Source organism: Pungitius pungitius, chromosome 1 (assembly GCF_949316345.1).
Source record: "Pungitius pungitius chromosome 1, fPunPun2.1, whole genome shotgun sequence".
NCBI lineage: Eukaryota > Metazoa > Chordata > Actinopteri > Perciformes > Gasterosteidae > Pungitius > Pungitius pungitius.
Window position 1 is genome coordinate 1,955,551 of NC_084900.1, and position 19,771 is coordinate 1,975,321.

At 41.7% G+C, this 19,771-nt stretch overlaps 1 protein-coding gene and 1 long non-coding RNA gene across 2 annotated transcripts; both read right to left on the reverse strand.

Moving 5' to 3' along the window:
• Positions 1 to 388: 388 nt before the first annotated feature.
• Positions 389 to 18,266, reverse strand: LOC119223052 (uncharacterized). The gene is made up of 5 exons (XM_062559280.1): positions 18,246 to 18,266; positions 17,921 to 17,974; positions 15,181 to 15,236; positions 14,679 to 15,041; positions 389 to 1,772 (listed from the first exon to the last, which is right to left on the reverse strand). Exons 2-5 carry the CDS (start codon positions 17,941 to 17,943, stop codon positions 1,558 to 1,560), a joined length of 657 nt encoding a protein of 218 aa, XP_062415264.1. The 5' UTR covers positions 17,944 to 17,974; positions 18,246 to 18,266; the 3' UTR covers positions 389 to 1,557.
• Positions 8,220 to 10,524, reverse strand: LOC134107504 (uncharacterized). Its single transcript, XR_009942773.1, has 3 exons — positions 10,275 to 10,524; positions 9,906 to 10,004; positions 8,220 to 8,404 (listed from the first exon to the last, which is right to left on the reverse strand). It is a non-coding gene; the product is annotated as an uncharacterized LOC134107504 (long non-coding RNA).
• Positions 18,267 to 19,771: the final 1,505 nt, after the last annotated feature.

Below are 19,771 nucleotides of genomic sequence, written 5' to 3' on the forward strand. Positions count from 1 at the left end.
AGGCTCCTTGTGACGTTGACTTGTGTATCTCATCATCAGTGGTAAAAGTAAGCCGGTACCGGCCGGTACGGCGCCGCAAGACAACGACTGGTTAAGAATAAAATGCAACGACAAACTGTGTGAGGCCCCTTTGATGGTCAATGCAGTAAAGTGCAATGACGCTGTTATCGGGACCCCCCCTCAAGGGGCCCCTCTCATGAGGTCGGCAGTCATCATGAAGCAGAATTATGTTTCAGGAAGCAAGTAAAGGAAGAAGAAAAAGGTGTCGTGGTTTGATTTTTGTTACTTGTTGTTTTGTGTTCTTCCACTTTCCTCTTTTTGCTGTCCCTCTTCCTGGCAATAGGAGATGTTCGAATTATTACGACAAAGGAAGAGGCTGATTTGGGTTGAGACACTTTTTATTTCATGAATAAAAACAACAACACCTGAGTGGTTGAAAACATAATGCAAGTTTTTTGGTAACAAGTTATTAATGTGTTGTGTTGATCTTTTAGTAAACGTTCACTGTAGGTAAAAATATATTTTAGTTGTACAGCGCTTTTTACAGTACTGAAAGGCAATCAAACAATGAGTTTTACACTAAAAACAGAACACAATTTTGTTCACATATTAAAAGATGTGTAAACACAGGTTTGATTGGATTATGGAAAAGAAAAGAGCATAAAGAAGTTAATTTGACTTGTATGTTAATGATGACATCTGTCTACATTAAAAAGTGCATAGTTAGCGTAATATAAATTCCAATGCACCAAAAATACACTGAAGTTGAAAGAACGTTTCTCTCCAGTCCAACAAACAAGTGTAAAAATATACGAATGTTACATAGAACATTAAAAACGTGTTCATTGAGGACAACAATACTTTGTGTTTAGCAGCAGTCGGACCTTGATGCAAACATTTAGAGATGAATCACTAAGTTCGTGCTGTGGATGATGTTTCATTTGATGCAGATCAGAACTCTGAGCCCCGTTTCTCTACGTTTTCTATCAGCCAGCTGAGAGGAACCAGATGATGAAAGTCTGGCTCTCGGTTCCTCACCTGCTGATCTGCACTCAAACAATCCTGTTAATTTGAACCAGGCTTCAGTGATCAGGATAATTGATCATGTCCTACTTCATAAGGGGGAAGACTTGATCAACAGTACAACGGCAGATCAACTGATCCAGATGATATCAGTGCTTCATCGAGGGGATCCATGAGGACGAGAGCTTCTTTTTGAGGGGGAAGGGAAAACCAACTTAGTGTCTCCACCTGTCAGATCAGCTCAAACTATAAATAAATAACTAGTCTATACTTTGTAAAGAGGATCGTTTCTTCTGCTGATCATGAATCGGTTTGTGCAACACAGACAGAAACAAAGCAGAGCTGTCAGTCCCAGTATTCCCAGTACAAAGTAGAGGCCGATCCTTCCTCTCAGACTGGTGTCACTGGTTGTCTCAGGTTCAGGTCGATCCTTCACTGCTGCAAAGAGACCCAACAAATCTGCAAATGTAACGTGTTCTGTGACGTATAGAATATTGTAAGGACGTTAATGTCAAAGAGAGAGAAACCACGTCATCAAACCCCCAGTGACCCAGACGGACAATCTGACCCTGGACCCCACGTCCCAGGTGGACATTTGTCAGACCTCCTCTGACCCTTTTTTTCCAACGCAAAATGAACAAACAATAGAGCTGCTGCTAGTCCCAGTAATCCCAGTACACAGTAGAGACCGATCCTTCCTCTCAGACTGGTGTCACTGGTTGTCTCAGGTTCAGGTCGATCCTTCACTGCTGCAAAGAGACCCAACAAATGTGTTTATTAATGTAAAGAAAGAGGTTTATTTATCTGAATAAAGCTGCTGAATTAAACGTGTTAGTAAGTTTAACTTCATAAACCTACCAGTGACATTGAGGTGACATTTCTTTGAGTTCCTCTCATTACCTGACGACACTTCACACCAGTACAGCCCAGAGTCATTAGTCTGGAGTCTGGAGATGTGAAGTCTGAGTCGTCCTTCTCTGAGGACGTCTTTGTCCCACTGGACTCGTCCTGCAAAGCGTTTATCCTGAAACTCTGGGATCTCCACACCTTCATATAGACTAAACAGGACATAGGGTCTCTCATCAGCTAACATCTCACAGGAGACATAGAGGGAGTTGGTGGAGTGGTCCGTGCTGGTGGGGAACATCCATTCCAGTGAGATGTTGTGCTTCTCCTCTGCATGATACCAGCTCTGTGTCACATTCACTACAAATGACCCTGCTGAGGAGACAGAGAAGGAGAGGAGGAGGTGACAAAGTGACAGCTTTAACATGGAGCCTTTAGACTCCATCTCCAGATGTTTCTGAGGAGTGTGTGCTGATGCTTCACAGCTGCTTTACAAACACTAAAGTGAACTGACCACAGACACAGGAGGTCAGGATGAAGATCACCAGGATGCTGCAGATCATCTCCTCCCTGTGAGAGGAGACAGAGGAGAAGAGGCTCCAACATCACATCATCATCACATCAACAATCTACAGTGTGTCTTCACATCCTGATGCTCTTTGTGTTCATCATCATGTTTGTTACAAACACACAACGCTTTGATGCTGATGACAACCTCCCTGAGACATTAGACACATGTTAGCTCTTTTTTTGTAAGAATTTCATGGGCCTTTTAATGTTGAGGCTTTTTGCTGTGACAGTGAGAGCCACCATAATGCTTTTATTTTTTTTTATTGTGTAGTCGTAGTATTTGCTGTGATTTGATTGATTAGCTTTAAGTGGTATTCTACAGCATTTTATGACGATTTACACTTTATTTTCAACATATTAAACACTGACCTCCCACATGGTCCATTTTCTTTGTTTTGATTCATATCTTGTGAACAGTACTCAAAATATTTTACTGAGACTTAATTCATGTTCATTTTTTTGGTGTAGTTAATGCAATAAACAGATTTTGGTACAATAGTCTCTGGCTCCAGTTTATTTAGCCTCTTGTGTAGAATATCGCGAGTCATATAGATTAATATATATAGCCTGATTTCATGTTTATTCCCCATCATCTTTAATCCATGACGTTTTAAATGTATATTTTATAATGACAGTCTGAACACGTGCGCCATCCTCTTTGTTTACCTTTTACTCTCCTGCGTTCACTGGCTGCCCTGTTTCTGACGTCACTAGCTAATGACTCAGCCCCTCCCCCTCCGTCGTTACGATAAATGAATATTAACGTTATTCGTTAGGAGCCGCGTGGATACTTTTTCACTGTCCTCCACGGGACGTTTCTCTCTGCGTGAATCCCGACGTGAAGGCGGTGATTTTCGGTTCCTGATCAGAGCCAGCGAGCTCTCCAACGGGCTAGCAGCTAACGGCTAACAGCTAACGGCTAACAGCTAACGGCTAACAGCTAATGGCTAACATCACGTTCTCTAGACGCAGTTCATCACGAGCTGTAAATCTATGTACCATGTAGCGACAAATTACCATCGTGTCACTAGTTAGAGGTGTTTGTAGGGCTATCTGACGCGTGGTTCCAAACAAATCCAATTCCAGTCCAATACTGCATTTATCTTCTTTATTTTGGCTCGGTTCTGATGCTCAAACATATTGCAATCCATAGTTATGGTCCACCATGATTCTTGATCCTCACGACTGATCCTCACGGTCAAAAACTGTTTGCTTCCCCATTACACCTGGCCTCCCCTGCTCTCTGATTATCTATATACCTTAAACCCATACTCCACCCAGTGTTCTCCAGTGGAACTACAACAGCCATTTGAGAGCATAATGGCTCTTACAACCATCATTTATAACTAATGCCATTTGGTGTGATCCACGAATAAATGTTAATATAACAAGTCAGCAAAGATGCCATTAGAGTTTAAATATTGAAAAAATACAAATATAATGGCATCTTTGCTGACTTTGCCTTCAATTATCTGAAAAATGACACAGTAATATTGTATGTAAATGTACATGATGATAGGAGGTCAACGTGAAATGGGATCACGTGAAAGCAGAGTGTTACCCATCTTAGATCTGGTTTAAAGACCGTTCACAGATTGGGATTTGACACTTTATAGAAAGGCGATTTGTGCCTTTAAGGCTGAAAGCCGTTTTACGCCATTTAACTTCGGTCCACATGAACATGCTAACTAGCAAACTATCTGCGCTAACGCTAACTAGATGACCAAAAATAACAGTCGTTCCCGTATCGAGTGGGCAGCACAAGTTAAACATGGAACTATGTGTATATAGTTCAAGGTGTGCTTCATTCAAACCCTCACGTACTTACAGAGTATTGGAGCCGGTAGCCGCGGGTTCATCAGTCCGTTTACGTCGCTCTGCTCCCGGACAAACTTCCCCTCGGAACCCCGACGTGAGAGCTGTGGAGCTGCGGGGATTACGGTTCACAAGTAATGAAACGGCCCGCATTATTATGTCCTTAAAGCACTCTGTTAAAGACACAGTCTGTAGTTATAGGTTTATGACGTTAAGAAAAATAGTAAATGCGTTGAAATCATGTCTTTGCATAGACCAAATGTCACCGACCATTATTGATAATTAAAAGATCTTAATGATAATGGCGTCTCACTTTCAACCTCACGTTACAACACGACACTTTATCAAGAAAATTACCTTCTTCTAGTACTTTGATGTTTACCGCACTTTTCGATTCTCTCCTTACCTTTGACGTCTAGAGCCGTGGGACGTAAACTACCTAACACAAGTACACCTTGCAGCGTGCACGACACTTTACACCACGAGTTTCCCCGTGATGCTGATTGGCTCCCAGCCGCCTTCCCGTGATGTGATTGGCTCCCAGCCGCCTTCCCGTGATGTGATTGGCTCCTCCGGGGTTGGGTTGGGTTCGGCGTGTTCTGTGTTGTGTCAATGTATTAAAAATAATAATACATTTGTATTTGATGTATAATACATTAGTTATATCGTGCTTTTCATAGTACTCAAGACAATTTAAGTTAAAATAAAACATATGAAGAGAGCTACGTGGGGTCTACTAGCAGAACAAAGCTCAGGTCTCTTTTCCCTTCGACAGGCAGGAGGTCAAAGGTCAAAGAACCAAACCTGAAATGCGTCTCTCTCCTGAATCCCTGATCGTTAAAACATTCAATGAATAAAACGTTGGTCTAAAGCTCCTTGATGCAAACATCACATAACATAATATGTAATATTAGTCACCTAATATGTAATATCAGTGTTTTAATCAGTGTCCTGGTATTAAATCTCCCTGCTTCATGTCGGATGCTTTAATGGTTTTATATGAAGCAGTTTGAAGGTTGTTGTTTAAATGTGCTACATAAATAAAATGCACCTGCATTGGCCAAAGAGAAATGTGGGTGAGGAGGGTTTGAAAATGATGCCTTCAAGGGTCACATTAAAGCTAAAAGCCTGAAATAGAATGTGAAAGTGAAAAGGGGTTTGGAAACTCAAATAAACTTCAAATCCAAAAATATAAAATCTGCAACTGAAAAATATAAAACCTCCAATAATTAAAAAATATGAAAATAAAGACTTTTTTGTAAGACCTGAATCAAAATCACATGCAACACAAGTTCAATTATGTTCAACATGCAGTTCATAAAAGGTTGTCTTTCTTTCCTTAATAAAGGGGTGTGACGACTCCTAATGTGTAAATTCCTCAAAATCTGTGGAGGAAGACATTTGTGTTGAGATGGACGTGTTACTGCAAGTGAACAAGAGGTGATGAAGAGAGAGAGGAGGCTCTGTGTGATCAGTGTGCCCCGTTTTCACCCTCAAGTTCTAACTTGCCAACAGGAAATGAAGCAACATGAACATAAAAAAACACCCAAACCACAAGCTAACGGAAACATCTGCATTAGTCTTTATTTGGGGATCAGGGACAGAACATCTGACAAACTGACACGTGTACATTTGTGTAGAAGAAACAAAACTACATCAGTCCTTTAAAGTCATGTATAAAATAATCATTTAGATGAAGTTGTTAACCATTGTGTAGCTGCTTGTGGCTCTGCTTTGATAAAGGAAGTTAGTGGATGTGGTTTCATTAAGGAAGGACAACTTTACTCATATGACAAACAAATAAATGGTCATTTATAGTGAGACTCAAACAACAACATCAATGAATAAAACAAAAGATAAAACACATAAAAACAGCTTGAAATGAAGCGGATGGAAACGTGTGAATCATCTTTCACTTGCTCATAATTTGCTATGAAACAAATAGAAGTTACTATTTAGTGGAAGGTGGACAAAAGCTTTAATAAATAGTATAAAAACATGTTAAATTCCTGACTGTTTACAGAATGCATATTAATCATTTAAAAAACTTTAGAGTAACCAAAGAGAATAAAACAAACCCTGAAATACTGAACGGTGTCCTGACCCGGACAAACGCAGCCTGACGCTGTTTGTGTTCATTTTATTAGTGGATCACATTGAAAACGGGTCAGAACCAAACCAGCGTCCTTTTACCCACTCTGGTTAAAACTATTTAGACTTTCAGAATTAAATTTGCCTCAAACGCTTTAACACCGTTTAATCACCCGAAAATATTACACAATCCTTTTTATCAATAGTTTTACTGGACAGTTAGATAAAAACTGTCCGGGTTGACGTTTAAGGAATAAAGTTCTTCATCATCGATCAATGTTACACTTCCAGGGTCGTGTTTGGCCCGACGCTTATAATACACCAGACACATTATGAGTAGTAAGTAAAGTTCTGCCATGTAGCTGCCAAACGTTGTGTTTCACCTGTCAGCAGCCAAGAGGAAATCCTCCCTGTACATGTAGCTGTTGCTAAGCAACAGACCAGCAGCATCATCACGTTTGTTAGCACCAGAAGATGATCTGCTAGGAGATGGACTTTAGTTTGTGCTGGGTCTCCTAGCTAGACATCACACCATCTCATTCATGTGTACAGTACACCCCGTGACTCACTCTCAACCAATCAGAATGCTGGATTTCATCTACCCGTATTATAATTAAGCAATGAGGTACGAGAGGCTGTACTTGATCGTCCAATGATGTAACAGTTCGGGCTGTTGTTAGGCAACCTGCAAACTGTTACATTATTGAAGTACTGCCTCGAGTACCTTGTTGTTTTTATAACACGGTTACCAGCAAAATGATAAATAGTAAGTAAATAGCTGCCTTTCAGCACAAAATAGTTGTAGCCACTAAACGTTGTGCATCTCATTTCAGTAAAAAGTCCCTGTACTTGTACACAAACAGCATGAACACAGTCCTATGAATCTCAGTCAGTAATTCATTAAGATTTAGAGCAAATGTAACGTGTTCTGTGACGTATAGAATATTGTAAGGACGTTAATGTCAAAGAGAGAGTGAAACCACGTCATCAAACCCCCAGTGACCCAGACGGACAATCTGACCCTGGACCCCTCGTCCCAGGTGGACATCAGTCAGACCTCCTCCGACACATTTTTTGCAACGCAAAATGAACGAACAATAGAGCTGCAGCTAGTCCCAGTACACAGTAGAGACCGATCCTTCCTCTCAGACTGGTGTCACTGGTTCTCTCAGGTTCAGGTCGATCCTTCACTGCTGCAAAGAGACCCAACAAATCTGTTTATTAATGTAAAGAAAGAGGTTTATTTATCTGAATAAAGCTGCTGAATTAAACGTGTTAGTAAGTTTAACTTCATGAACCTACCAGTGACATTGAGGTGACATTTCTTATAGTTCTTCCCATAACTTGTGTCCACTTGACACCAGTACAGCCCAGAGTCATTAGTCTGGAGTCTGGAGATGTGAAGTCTGAGTCGTCCTTCTCTGAGGACGTCTTTGTCCCACTGGACTCGTCCTGAAAAGCGTTTATCCTGAAACTCTGGGACCTCCACACCTTCATGTAGCACAAACAGGAAATATGGTGTCTGATCAGCTAACATCTCACAGGAGACATAGAGGGAGTTGGTGGAGTGGTCCGTGCTGGTGGGGAACATCCATTCCAGTGAGATGTTGTGGTTCTCCTCTGCATGATACCAGCTCTGTGTCACATTCACTACAAATGACCCTGCTGAGGAGACAGAGAAGGAGAGGAGGAGGTGACAAAGTGACAGCTTTAACATGGAGCCTTTAGACTCCATCTCCAGATGTTTCTGAGGAGTGTGTGCTGATGCTTCACAGCTGCTTTACAAACACTAAAGTGAACTGACCACAGACACAGGAGGTCAGGATGAAGATCACCAGGATGCTGCAGATCATCTCCTCCCTGTGAGAGGAGACAGAGAAGGAGAGGAGGAGGTGACAAAGTGACAGCTTTAACATGGAGCCTTTAGACTCCATCTCCAGATGTTTCTGAGGAGTGTGTGCTGATGCTTCACAGCTGCTTTACAAACACTAAAGTGAACTGACCACAGACACAGGAGGTCAGGATGAAGATCACCAGGATGCTGCAGATCATCTCCTCCCTGTGAGAGGAGACAGAGGAGAAGAGGCTCCAACATCACATCATCATCACATCAACAATCCACAGTGTGTCTTCACATCCTGATGCTCTTTGTGTTCATCATCATGTTTGTTACAAACACACAAAGCTTTGATGCTGATGACAACATCCTTGAGACATTAGACACAGACACTGTTACCGTTTATAGACTTTTTAAGAATTTCATGGGCCTTTTAATGTTATGAGGCTTTCTGCTGTGACAGTGAGAGCCGCCTTAATGCTTGTATATTTTTGTATTGTGTAGTCGTATTTGCTGTGATTTGATTGATTTGCCATTTTCTTTGTTTGATTCATATCTTGTGAACAGTACTCAAAATATTTTACTGAGTCGTAATTCATGTTGAGTTCATTTTTATTGGTGTAGTTAATGCAATAAACAGATTTTGGTAAAATAGTCTCTGGCTCCAGTTTATTTTGGCTCTTGTGCAGAATATCTCGAGTCATATAGATTAATATATATAGCGCGTTTTCATGTTTATTCCCCTCCATCTTTAATCCATGACGTTTTAAATGTATATTTTATAATGACAGTCGGAACACACGTGCGCCATCCTCTTTGTTTACCTTTTACTCTCCTGCGTTCACTGGCTGTCCTGTTTCTGACGTCACTGGCTAATGACTCAGCCCCTCCCCCTCCGTCGTTACGATAAATGAATATTAACGTTATTCGTTAGGAGCCGCGTGGATACTTTTTCACTGTCCTCCACGGGACGTTTCTCTCTGCGTGAATCCCGACGTGAAGGCGGTGATTTTCGGTTCCTGATCAGAGCCAGCGAGCTCTCCAACGGGCTAGCAGCTAACGGCTAACAGCTAACGGCTAACAGCTAACGGCTAGCAGCTAACGGCTAACAGCTAACGGCTAACAGCTAACGGCTAACATCACGTTCTCTAGACGCAGTTCATCACGAGCTGTAAATCTATGTACCATCATTTATAACTAATACCATTTGGTGTAATCCGAGAATAAATGTTAATGTAAGAAGTCAGCAAAGATGCCATTCTAGTTCAAATATTGAAAAAATACAAATATAATGGCATATTTGCTGACTGTAATTTTTCAGATAATTTAAGGCAGTTATATTTGATGTAAATGTACATGATGATAGAGGAGGTCAACGTGAAATGGGATCACGTGAAAGCAGAGTGTTAACCATCTTAGATCTGGTTTAAAGACCGTTCACAGATTGGGATTTGACACTTCATAGAAAGGCGATTTGTGCCTTTAAGGCTGAAAGCTGTTGTACGGCAACGCCATTTAACTTCGGTCCACATGACTGCAGTAAGCTAACATGCTAACTAGCTTACCAAAAAGAACAGTCAGTGTTTATTTTTTAGTGTAAAACTCATTGCCTTTCAGTACTGTAAAAATCGCTGTTCCCGTATCGAGTGGGCAGCACAAGTAAAACATGGAACTATGTGTATATAGTTCAAGGTGTGCTTCATTCAAACCCTCACGTACTTACAGAGTATTGGGGCCGGTAGCCGCGGGTTCATCAGCCCGTTTACGTCGCTCTGCTGCCGGACAAACTTCCCCTCGGAACCCCGACGTGAGAGTTGTGGAGCTGCGGGGATTAAGGTTCACAAGTAATGAAACGGCCCGCATTATTATGTCCTTAAAGCACACTGTTAAACTTCGGTCCACATGACTGCAGTAAGCTAACATTCTGTAGTTCTATATTTATGACGTTAAGAAAAATAGTAAATGCGTTGAAATCACGTCTTTGCGTAGACCAAATTTCACCGACCATTATTGATAATTAAAAAATCTTAATGATAATGTCGTCTCTCTTTCAACCTCACGTTACAACATGACACTTTATCAAGAAAATTACCTTGTTCGAGTACTTTCACGCACTTTTCGGTAGTGTTGTTGTGTCCGACTCTCCTGCTTCGAAGCTTGTGTCGAAACATGAACCAGTGCGAGGCGAAGCAAACGTGTCGCTGCTTGGTTCGTTCTCCCCTGTCTCTGCCTGTCGGAGGTTTGTTTTTACTCAGTCGGCTCTAACTAGAGTGGAGCTGGATACTAGACTGAAACGAGATGAAGCACCTTTGCAGAGTACGAGCATTATACGAGTAATACGAGTCCATATCTGTGCTCGGATTGAATAAAAGTCCTCATTGGGTAGCTGTCTGTGTCTGCGTTCTGTGATTGGCTGGTAGTCACGCAAGCAGCCCAGGATGAGGAGAACGACGAGGAGGACACTGCAAATAAAGCGCTACACGCAATAAACTTTTTTTTTGGCCGAGTGAAATTTTTGATGAGAACATTGGAAAATATTAGCAATTAACGATGTATCTTAAGACTGACACAATGATTTATTACTGATTCATTTCTAAATGCTTAGTCTCCAGAAATTTGCTATAGGTCTACCGGTTTCATTCTACCGGCAGCCTATCGGTAAATGGTTGTAGGAAGTGCTGAACGCTTATGCAATGAATGATATTAGCCTACTGTAATTATGCCCATTATTTTATTTAAATAATACAATTCTATAACAGAAGATACCGGTAAGTAAGAAATAAAGGCCTGTCCCAAATACAGACCGTTGCGCGGTGCAGCCTGTGTAAATAAAAGCCCCGGCCACTATTTGAGGATTTACGGTACGTTTACAAACCTTTTTTATTTTATTAGCACATTTAGCAGACATATCTCCTACGTTTATTTATATTCACAATTAGTATATGTTACGTTAAATATTAAAATCACTGTTCATCATACATACATAGATAAACCTATAAGTACACACACACACACACACGCACACACACACACACACACACGCACAGCCTTAAATAAGTACAATTTAAGATAATAAACTACCTGTCATTTCCGTCACTGAATATTTTCACACATCTCATATTTGGCTAATGTGTATAATTTAAGATGTTTTTTAAACTGTGCAATATTTTTACAATCTTTGATCTTTTCTGGTAAGTTGTTCCACAACTTCACCCCACAGACTGATATGCACCTGCTTTTCAGTGGTTGAGTGTGAGAGTCTGTGAGGGCCTCAGATGGTCTGAACATGAATGGAACAGCTCTTTAATGCACCATGACAACCTCCAAAAATACCATCTCTCCTTTGTTTAATACTTTTACTCTGATTTGAACGTCTTTCCAGCTCTTTCCTCCTTGAATAAGAGGTCATTTTAAATAGTGTTTAATGTTTTTTTGTCAAGATTGCTTTGGTGACAACACTTAGTATTTTAGGATTAAAGGTGGAAGTCAAAGTCAGCTTCTTGGAGAATGTAGAACACCGTTTTGTTCTACTTTCACATCGACCTTGAGCTGAGCCAAAACTTCTGTCCATCCATCCATCTTCTTAATGTGCTTCTCTAAATCTCTTGCTAATGATTGTACTTGGTTTGAAATGACTCGTAACAACAATGGCCTGTTAAAATAAGTGCTGAGGGTTATCTGAACCTTCAACGACATGTTCAAGGCAGAAGTAGGAGACCACACTTACAATCCTGCTTCAGACAGAGGTTAGGACCCCTCCCACCTCATTAGCATACGCCACTATAGGACATCTAGTTCAGCGATTAAATATTTGTATTTATTCCAGCATTTGTTTATTCCTTTATTTATTAACCTATACATGTATGTATTCATTCAATTATATATTCATTCATGCATTTATCTTCTCATACTGCCAAATTTTATTTCCATGTTTCCATAAGTATTTTAACTTTTAAAAGTAAGAGTCAACGTAAAGGAGCGCTTGGATGCTAAATGTGTGTGTGATGTACAGGGTGACATTAAGAAAAGTTCATGAATGAATATCAATAAATGATCCTGGTCCGATGGGATGTGTCAGCAACGAGGTTGTGTTGTCATTCATCCACTGTGATTGTGGGATTGTGTTGCTTCAGTGAACACAGACACACACTTTAGGAGGTGCAGAGTCAACGTGTTCACATCTCCACCAGCAGGTGGCAGAATACGTGGATTTAAACTATAGATTTATTCATTTTTAACTGTGTTTAAGTTGTTAATATGTTATTACAGATGTATTTAATGCTGTTTATTTTATATGATGTTTAAGGTTTTTTTTGCAACCGTTGTTGTGTACATCTTTATTTCAATTAAAAACCAAACATACCTACAAGGGATTATTGGGATTCATTCATTAATAAAATGTACAACTAAACAGGATGCTGATACCTGTCCAGACATTGCTTTCTTCTACTAAATTACATTCCAGTGTCACTAAACTGCAGTTCATCTACATCTCAGGGGACCAGGTCACAGTTTTCAACTTTTCTCAAACATCCTCCTCCCAAAACGGGCTTCAGCAGACCAGTGTTATTTGGCGTGAAACACATTTCCTGTAACAGTGTCACACTGGTGTGTCCAACACGCCAAAGAGCAGCTAGTCTGCTGCAATGGTTCCAGACCCAATTCCAGCCTGACGATGTGCATCCGTCCACAGCTCCAGAGGTCACTCTGAGGGTCACATGAAAGGTACAATGTAGCAATGAAGACAAGAGACAAAAGGAATCTCTTTGTTCTTTTCAAGTGAGTAAAAATGTAAAATATTCTAGTCAAAATGTGTGAATACCATTAAAAACCCTTAAACATCATATGAAATAAACAGCATTAAATACATCTATAATAACATATAAATAACACAAGTCATTTTCCTTAGACCACAGCATTTGACCAACATTATATCTTATCATCTTTGCCAAGGTGGATGAACCAAACGGTTCTATTCATAAACTGTCAGTATTTATTGCTTAAAGAAATACAAATACATGATGTATACAACTTGGTTCAGATGATTTTATTTAATAAGTTTGGGGCGCCAATCTGACAACTCCCCACACAGTGAAACGATAGATGATAGAAAACTGCTTTGCGGAGCAGAGGATTTTTTTTTTTTTCAAGTGCTCGTGCCGCCCCCCCGTGAGCCATGAAAAAAAGTCGACCCGGGAAGCTGCCCGGTTCGCCCGTGCTCAGAACCGCCACTGATTCATCGAATAATACATTTGTATCAATGAGGATTGTTTTGATCACTGTGAATAAATTGAATTATTACAACAAATGAAGAAGCTGATTTGGGTTTTGAAGACACTTTTATTATATTATTATATATATAAACCAAGATTCTATGAGTAACATGTAATGCGTTAATGATCTTTTATTTCATGTCACAAAATACAATTTATTCTATTTTAAAAGAGTAAAGAGGATAACAAATGAAAGTAATGCTTTTTAATATACAATATGGTAAATGTAAACTGTACTTTTAAATTGCTTTTCTGATCTCCAGACCCCTCAAAGCACAATTTACATTTATTATTTAGCTGAAGTTTTTATCTAAAGTGACAATAAGTTCCTTCAATCAAGAGGGAACAGAACCAGAACCACAAGGAAGAAGAAAGTACAAATCCAAACAAAGAACAAAGTGCTTTAAGTGTTAAGTTCCATCAGAAGTGATGATAAAGTGCTTCTAGTCCAGGTGAAGGAGGTAGAGATGTGTCCCATTCATGTCTTCATTGACCTTCTCACACACTGATGAGAAGCTTCCTGTCCTTCAGTAACTAATATTCACTCCTTTCACACTGTGTGGTCACAGCTACAGGAGCGATGCTGGTCAAGTGTCTTGCTCAAGGACACATCAACATGTGGGTCAGCAGGTTCTGGGATGGAAACGTTGATCCTCTGATTGGACTCTCCACCCACAGTCGTGCTGACGCTTGATGCCACCATTGACTTCCATTCATACTGTGATGTCACAAGTCCTACCAGAAGATCAATCAGTTTGGTCCTGATGAAACTAAACTAGTTCTTCACACACACACAACGATGGCACAGCGCTCACCAGCTGGGCTCCCTGAGTCACAAGTGTCTCTGTAGACCACTGATACCTTCATGCTGCTGTTGGTCCACGAGACACATGAGACATCCACAGACCAGATGTGTCTCAGCTGGACTTCAAGTAGAAAACATCAGACTGTTTCTGTGCAAACTTTTTTGTGTTGATGAGTCTTTTTTGCAATGTAGAGATAAAATAAATAAAACCCAGTAGAGCTGCTGCTGGTCCCAGTGCACAGTAGAGACCGATCCTTCCTCTCAGACTGGTGTCACTGGTTGTCTCAGGTTCAGGTCGATCCTTCACTGCTGCAAAGAGACCCAACAAATGTATTTATTAATGTAAAGAAAGAGGTTTATTTATCTGAATAAAGCTGCTGAATTAAACGTGTTAGTAAGTTTAACTTCATGAACCTACCAGTGACATTGAGGTGACATTCCTTATAGTTCTTCCCATAACTTGTGTCCACTTGACACCAGTACAGCCCAGAGTCATTAGTCTGGAGTCTGGAGATGTGAAGTCTGAGTCGTCCTTCTCTGAGGACGTCTTTGTCCCACTGGACTCGTCCTGCAAAGCGTTGATCCTGATACTCTGGGACCTCCACACCTTCATGTAGCACAAACAGGACGTAGGCTGTCTCATCAGCTAACATCTCACAGGAGACATAGAGGGAGTTGGTGGAGTGGTCCGTGCTGGTGGGGAACATCCATTCCAGTGAGATGTTGTGGTTCTCCTCTGCATGATACCAGCTCTGTGTCACATTCACTACAAATGACCCTGCTGAGGAGACAGAGAAGGAGAGGAGGAGGTGACAAAGTGACAGCTTTAACATGGAGCCTTTAGACTCCATCTCCAGATGTTTCTGAGGAGTGTGTGCTGATGCTTCACAGCTGCTTCACAAACACTAAAGTGAACTTACCACAGACACAGGAGGTCAGGATGAAGATCACCAGGATGCTGCAGATCATCTCCTCCCTGTGAGAGGAGACAGAGGAGAAGAGGCTCCAACATCACATCATCATCACATCAACAATCTACAGTGTGTCTTCACATCCTGATGCTCTTTGTGTTCATCATCATGTTTGTTACAAACACACAACGCTTTGATGCTGATGACAACCTCCCTGACACATTAGACACAGACACTGTTAGCTCTGCTGTGACAGCCGCCATAATGCTTGTATTTTTTTATTTTTTTTATTGTGTAGTCGTTGTATTTGCTGTGATTTGATTGATTTGCTTCAAGTGGTCTACTGCATTTTATGATTATTAACACTTTATTTTCAACATCTTTAACACCGACCTCCCACATGGTCCATTTTCTTTGTTTTGATTCATATCTTGTGAACAGTACTCAAAATATTTTACTGAGTCGTAATTCATGTCGAGTTTATTTTCATTGGTGTAGTTCATGCAATAAACAGATTTTGGTACAATAGTCTCTGGCTCCAGTTTATTTTTACCTCTTGTGTAGAATATCTCGAGTCAAATAGATTAATAAATAGTCTGATTTCATGTTTTTTCCCATCCATCTTTAATCCATGACGTTTTAAATGTATATTTAATATGCTGCATGAATTACCGTAAGTATTCTAATTGTCAGTAGTCATGTCTGACGTTTAAACTCAACATTTTGTTTAACATTTACATTTAGATTTAACATTTATATTTAAATTTGTATATTGTACTTTGAAAAGTTGCATGTATTTACATGATTGTTTCTAAATGTTTTTTTTTTTACTCATATTGTAATGAGGTGAGTTCATGTTATCAGTTATTGCATGTGTTCATGTTATGCACCGACCAGCTGTAGTTACGCGAGACAACCCGAGTTTTGGGGGGGGGGGCCAAAAAGGCGGAAGTCGATACTGCGAGCGGAGAGAAGCGCGGGAGAGGGAGCTCCGTATCGAGGAGGAGACGTGCCCCATGCACGAAGGGGCTGGACCAGTCTGCCGGGGTACGCGGATGGTTGACGTGGCTGAGCGGCAGATACAACAGGAGCAGGACAGAGACATACAACCAGTGCGCGGTGGGTGGAAGTTGGGCAGAGACCACCCTGGGAAGAGGTCACAGGGAGCTCCACTGCAACAAAAGGTCTGTGGTCAATGTTTGATGCACTGAGAGTGAGGGATGGGGTACTGCAGAGAGCCTGGAAGGAGCCCGCCACGGGAGAGGAGAGGTGGCAGGTGATAGTCCCCAGCTCAATGAGAGACGCAGTGCTGAAAGCATCACATGGGAACACAGGGGCGGGGCACTTTGGAGTAGCCAAAACACTCCGCCGGCTCCGTCAGGGATTTTATTGGGGGCGGGCCAGAACGGGACGTGGAGGATTTCTGCCGCCGCTGCGACCTCTGCGCGGCCTATAAGGGCCCCCCGGACCAGTCCCGTGCACAACTACAACAGCAGGCAGTGGGGGCTCCCATGGAAAGAGTAGCTGTGGATGTCATGGGCCCATTTCCACGCACGGACACAGGCAACCGGTACGTTTTGGTCGCCATGGACTATTTTACAAAATGGCCTGAGGCATATGCAGTGCCAAATCAGGAAGCAGAGACAGTGGTGGACGCTCTGGTAGAGGGCATGTTCAGCAGGTTTGGGGTGGCAGAAACCATCCACAGCGACCAGGGGGGGAAATTTTGAATCACAGGTCTTTGCCACCATGTGTGAGCGTATGGGCATGCATAAGACACGGACCACGGCGCTGCACCCCCAGAGCGACGGCCTCGTTGAGAGGTTCAATAGGACCCTGGCAAAGCAGCTGGCAATCCTTACTGCAGAGCATCAACGTGACTGGGACACGCACCTGCCCCTTGTCCTCATGGCCTACAGGTCTGCTGTTCAGGAGTCCCCATCATGCACGCCTGCCCTCCTCATGCTGGGGAGGGAGTTGAGGACACCAGTGGACGTGGCCCTGGGCAAACCACCTGACACCCCCGCTGTTCCCCCAGGGAGAGAGTACGCCAGGAGACTCCAGGACCGGATGGAGTCGGCCCACGTCTTTGCCCGAGACCAGCTGGGGGGGGGGGGGGCTACAAAAAGGCGGAAGTGTTCGTTGGGAGTGAAAACGGCAACAGTGACCGAAGTTGTGTTTTTCTTATAAATAAATGCACCGGAGATGCAAGCCAGTCATCGCCTCCTTATTTTACGCTGCAGCCTTGGGGTGAGCGTTACAATATCATAACGCTGCGTAGGATTTTAGAACGTGTAACATTTGACAAACGGCGCACTCTAGACGCAGCAATCACGAGCTGTACATCTATGTACCATCATTCATAACAAACACCATTTGGTGTGATCCACGAATAAATGTTAATATAACAAGTGTCACGGTAACGACTTCGGTCATCAGTAAGCTAACATGCTAACTAGCAAACTATCTGCGCTAATGTAGCCGGCGCCGTCCGAGCTTCGCCGACTACTGCGTTGTGTTCAGGTGCTCTGCAAAAATCAAATAAAACCATGGACGTGACACTTCGCCATTTAATCAGTGACCTCCCCTCAGTCAACGGTGAGCGGACTGACCGTTTACAGCATTCATTCAAAAGCATAAAATAAAATACAATGAATAGTGGTGAACAATGAATAGAATGAATGTTTGCACCAAACTGTACATCTAACGTATTCACACATAGACTATAAAATAAAATAAAAGTACATACCTGCAAAAATCAAATAAAACCATGGACGTGACACTTCGCCATTTAATCAGTGACCTATACAAAAAAAAGAAACACTGAAACATATAGGCTACCCGCATGGAGACAAAATGGCGACGGCTAACGACACACGCACATATAAAGCAAGGTGGTTAGCTAGCCGTTTCAACGTTCCATTTTCCACCTCAAACATACATTAAATGAACACAAAACCACTCATCCCATATCCCCTTAAGATATTATACATGAAGAAATTAGCAAGCGTACGTAAACAGACAGTGAAATACATTAGTTTGACTTTGATGCTCACGTCACATGCGGTACGTACCTCCCCTCAGTCAACGGTGAGCGGACTGACGAGGGCGCGCACCGCCGGTCAACCAATACACTCTGCCCACAGAGGGCGCTGTTACACAATATAACCCGTACCACAACTAATTACATACATTACAGAAGAAGGATTTTGGAGAAATAAAACAGTAACTTGAACCAAACACAATTGAGAACAAAAATAACAAAAGAAGGTTTTCATATTTATTAAGAACCGTTACACTAACGCTAACTAGATGACCAAAAATAACAGTCGTTCCCGTATCGAGTGGGCAGCACAAGTAAGACATTGGAACTACAAGTATATATGTTAAAACATATAAGTATATAGTTCCAGGTGTGCTTCATTCAAACCCTCACGTACAGCGTGTTGGGGCCGGTAGCCGCGGGTGGAGCTGCGAGGATTACGGTTCACAAGTAATGAAACGGCCCGCATGATTACGTCCTTAAAGCACACGGTTAAAGACACAGTCTGTAGTTCTAGATCTATGACGTTAAGAAAAATAGTAAATGCGTTGAAATCATGTCTTTGCATAGACCAAAAATCTTAACGATAATGTCGTCTCTCTTTCAACCTCACGTTACAACACGACACACAAGAAAATTACCTTCTTCTAGTACTTTGATGTTTCACGCACTTTTCGGCCGGTTGAAATCAGGCCTCATTTCAACCAGATTCTCTCCTTACCTTGGACGTCTAGAGCCGTGTGAACTAAGCTACTACATGAGACTACTACTTACCCCCCCACAAGGGTTTCACAGTGAGGTGCGGCAGCCTCCTTCCCGTGATGTCATTTCGCCTCAGGTAGGTGCGGTCTACTAGCAGAACAAAGGTCAGGTCTCTTTTTCCGTCGACAGGCAGGAGGTTAAAGGTCAACAGAACCAAACCTGAAATGCGTCTCCCTCCTGAATCCCTGATCGTTAAAACATTGAATGAATAAAACGTTGGTCTAAGGCTTTAGTGTTTTAATCAGTGTCCTGGTATTAAATCTCCCTGCTTCATGTTGGATGCTTTAATGGTTTTATATGAAGCAGTTTGAAGGTTGTTGTTTAAATGTGCTGCACAAATAAAATGCACCTGCATTGGCCAAAGAGAAATGTGGGTGAGGAGGGTTTGAAAATGATGCCTTCAAGGGTCACATTCAACTGTCCTTTTCAAAGGATCCAAACTGGATTTTGCTCCATATTACAGCAGATAAATAAAAGAAAGCTGCAGTAAATAAATTCTCTCACCTCAGGCATTTAGACAACTCCTTTATTATAGATAAAACCACTTTGACAAGTTAAATCATGTTAACATGAAGTTTGTAAAGGACTGATTTTACTCTTTAATAAAGTGGTGTGACGACTCCTGCTTAAATTCCTCAAAATCTGTGGAGTAAGACATTTCTTTGTTACGGCAGTCTGTTCATTTCCTGTTGCACATTTATTTTGAAGTTTGCAGTTAGAGGCGGGAGGAAAACTAAAAGACGTTAAAAGACCTGTAAAAAGAAATTAAAACAGTGAAAGGCTTACGGTTTTATT

Bases quoted from the DNA above. Each gene is read 5' to 3' on its own strand.
- LOC119223052 (XM_062559280.1), bottom strand. From the start codon at position 17,943: ATGGTTTTATTTGATTTTTGCAG. The intron at 15,237-17,920 runs GTATGTACTTTT...CTCCTCTCACAG, and splicing joins GTTTTATTTGATTTTTGCAG to GGAGGAGATGATCTGCAGCA. The intron at 1,773-14,678 runs GTAGGTTCATGA...GTCTCTTTGCAG, and splicing joins ATGTCACCTCAATGTCACTG to CAGTGAAGGATCGACCTGAA.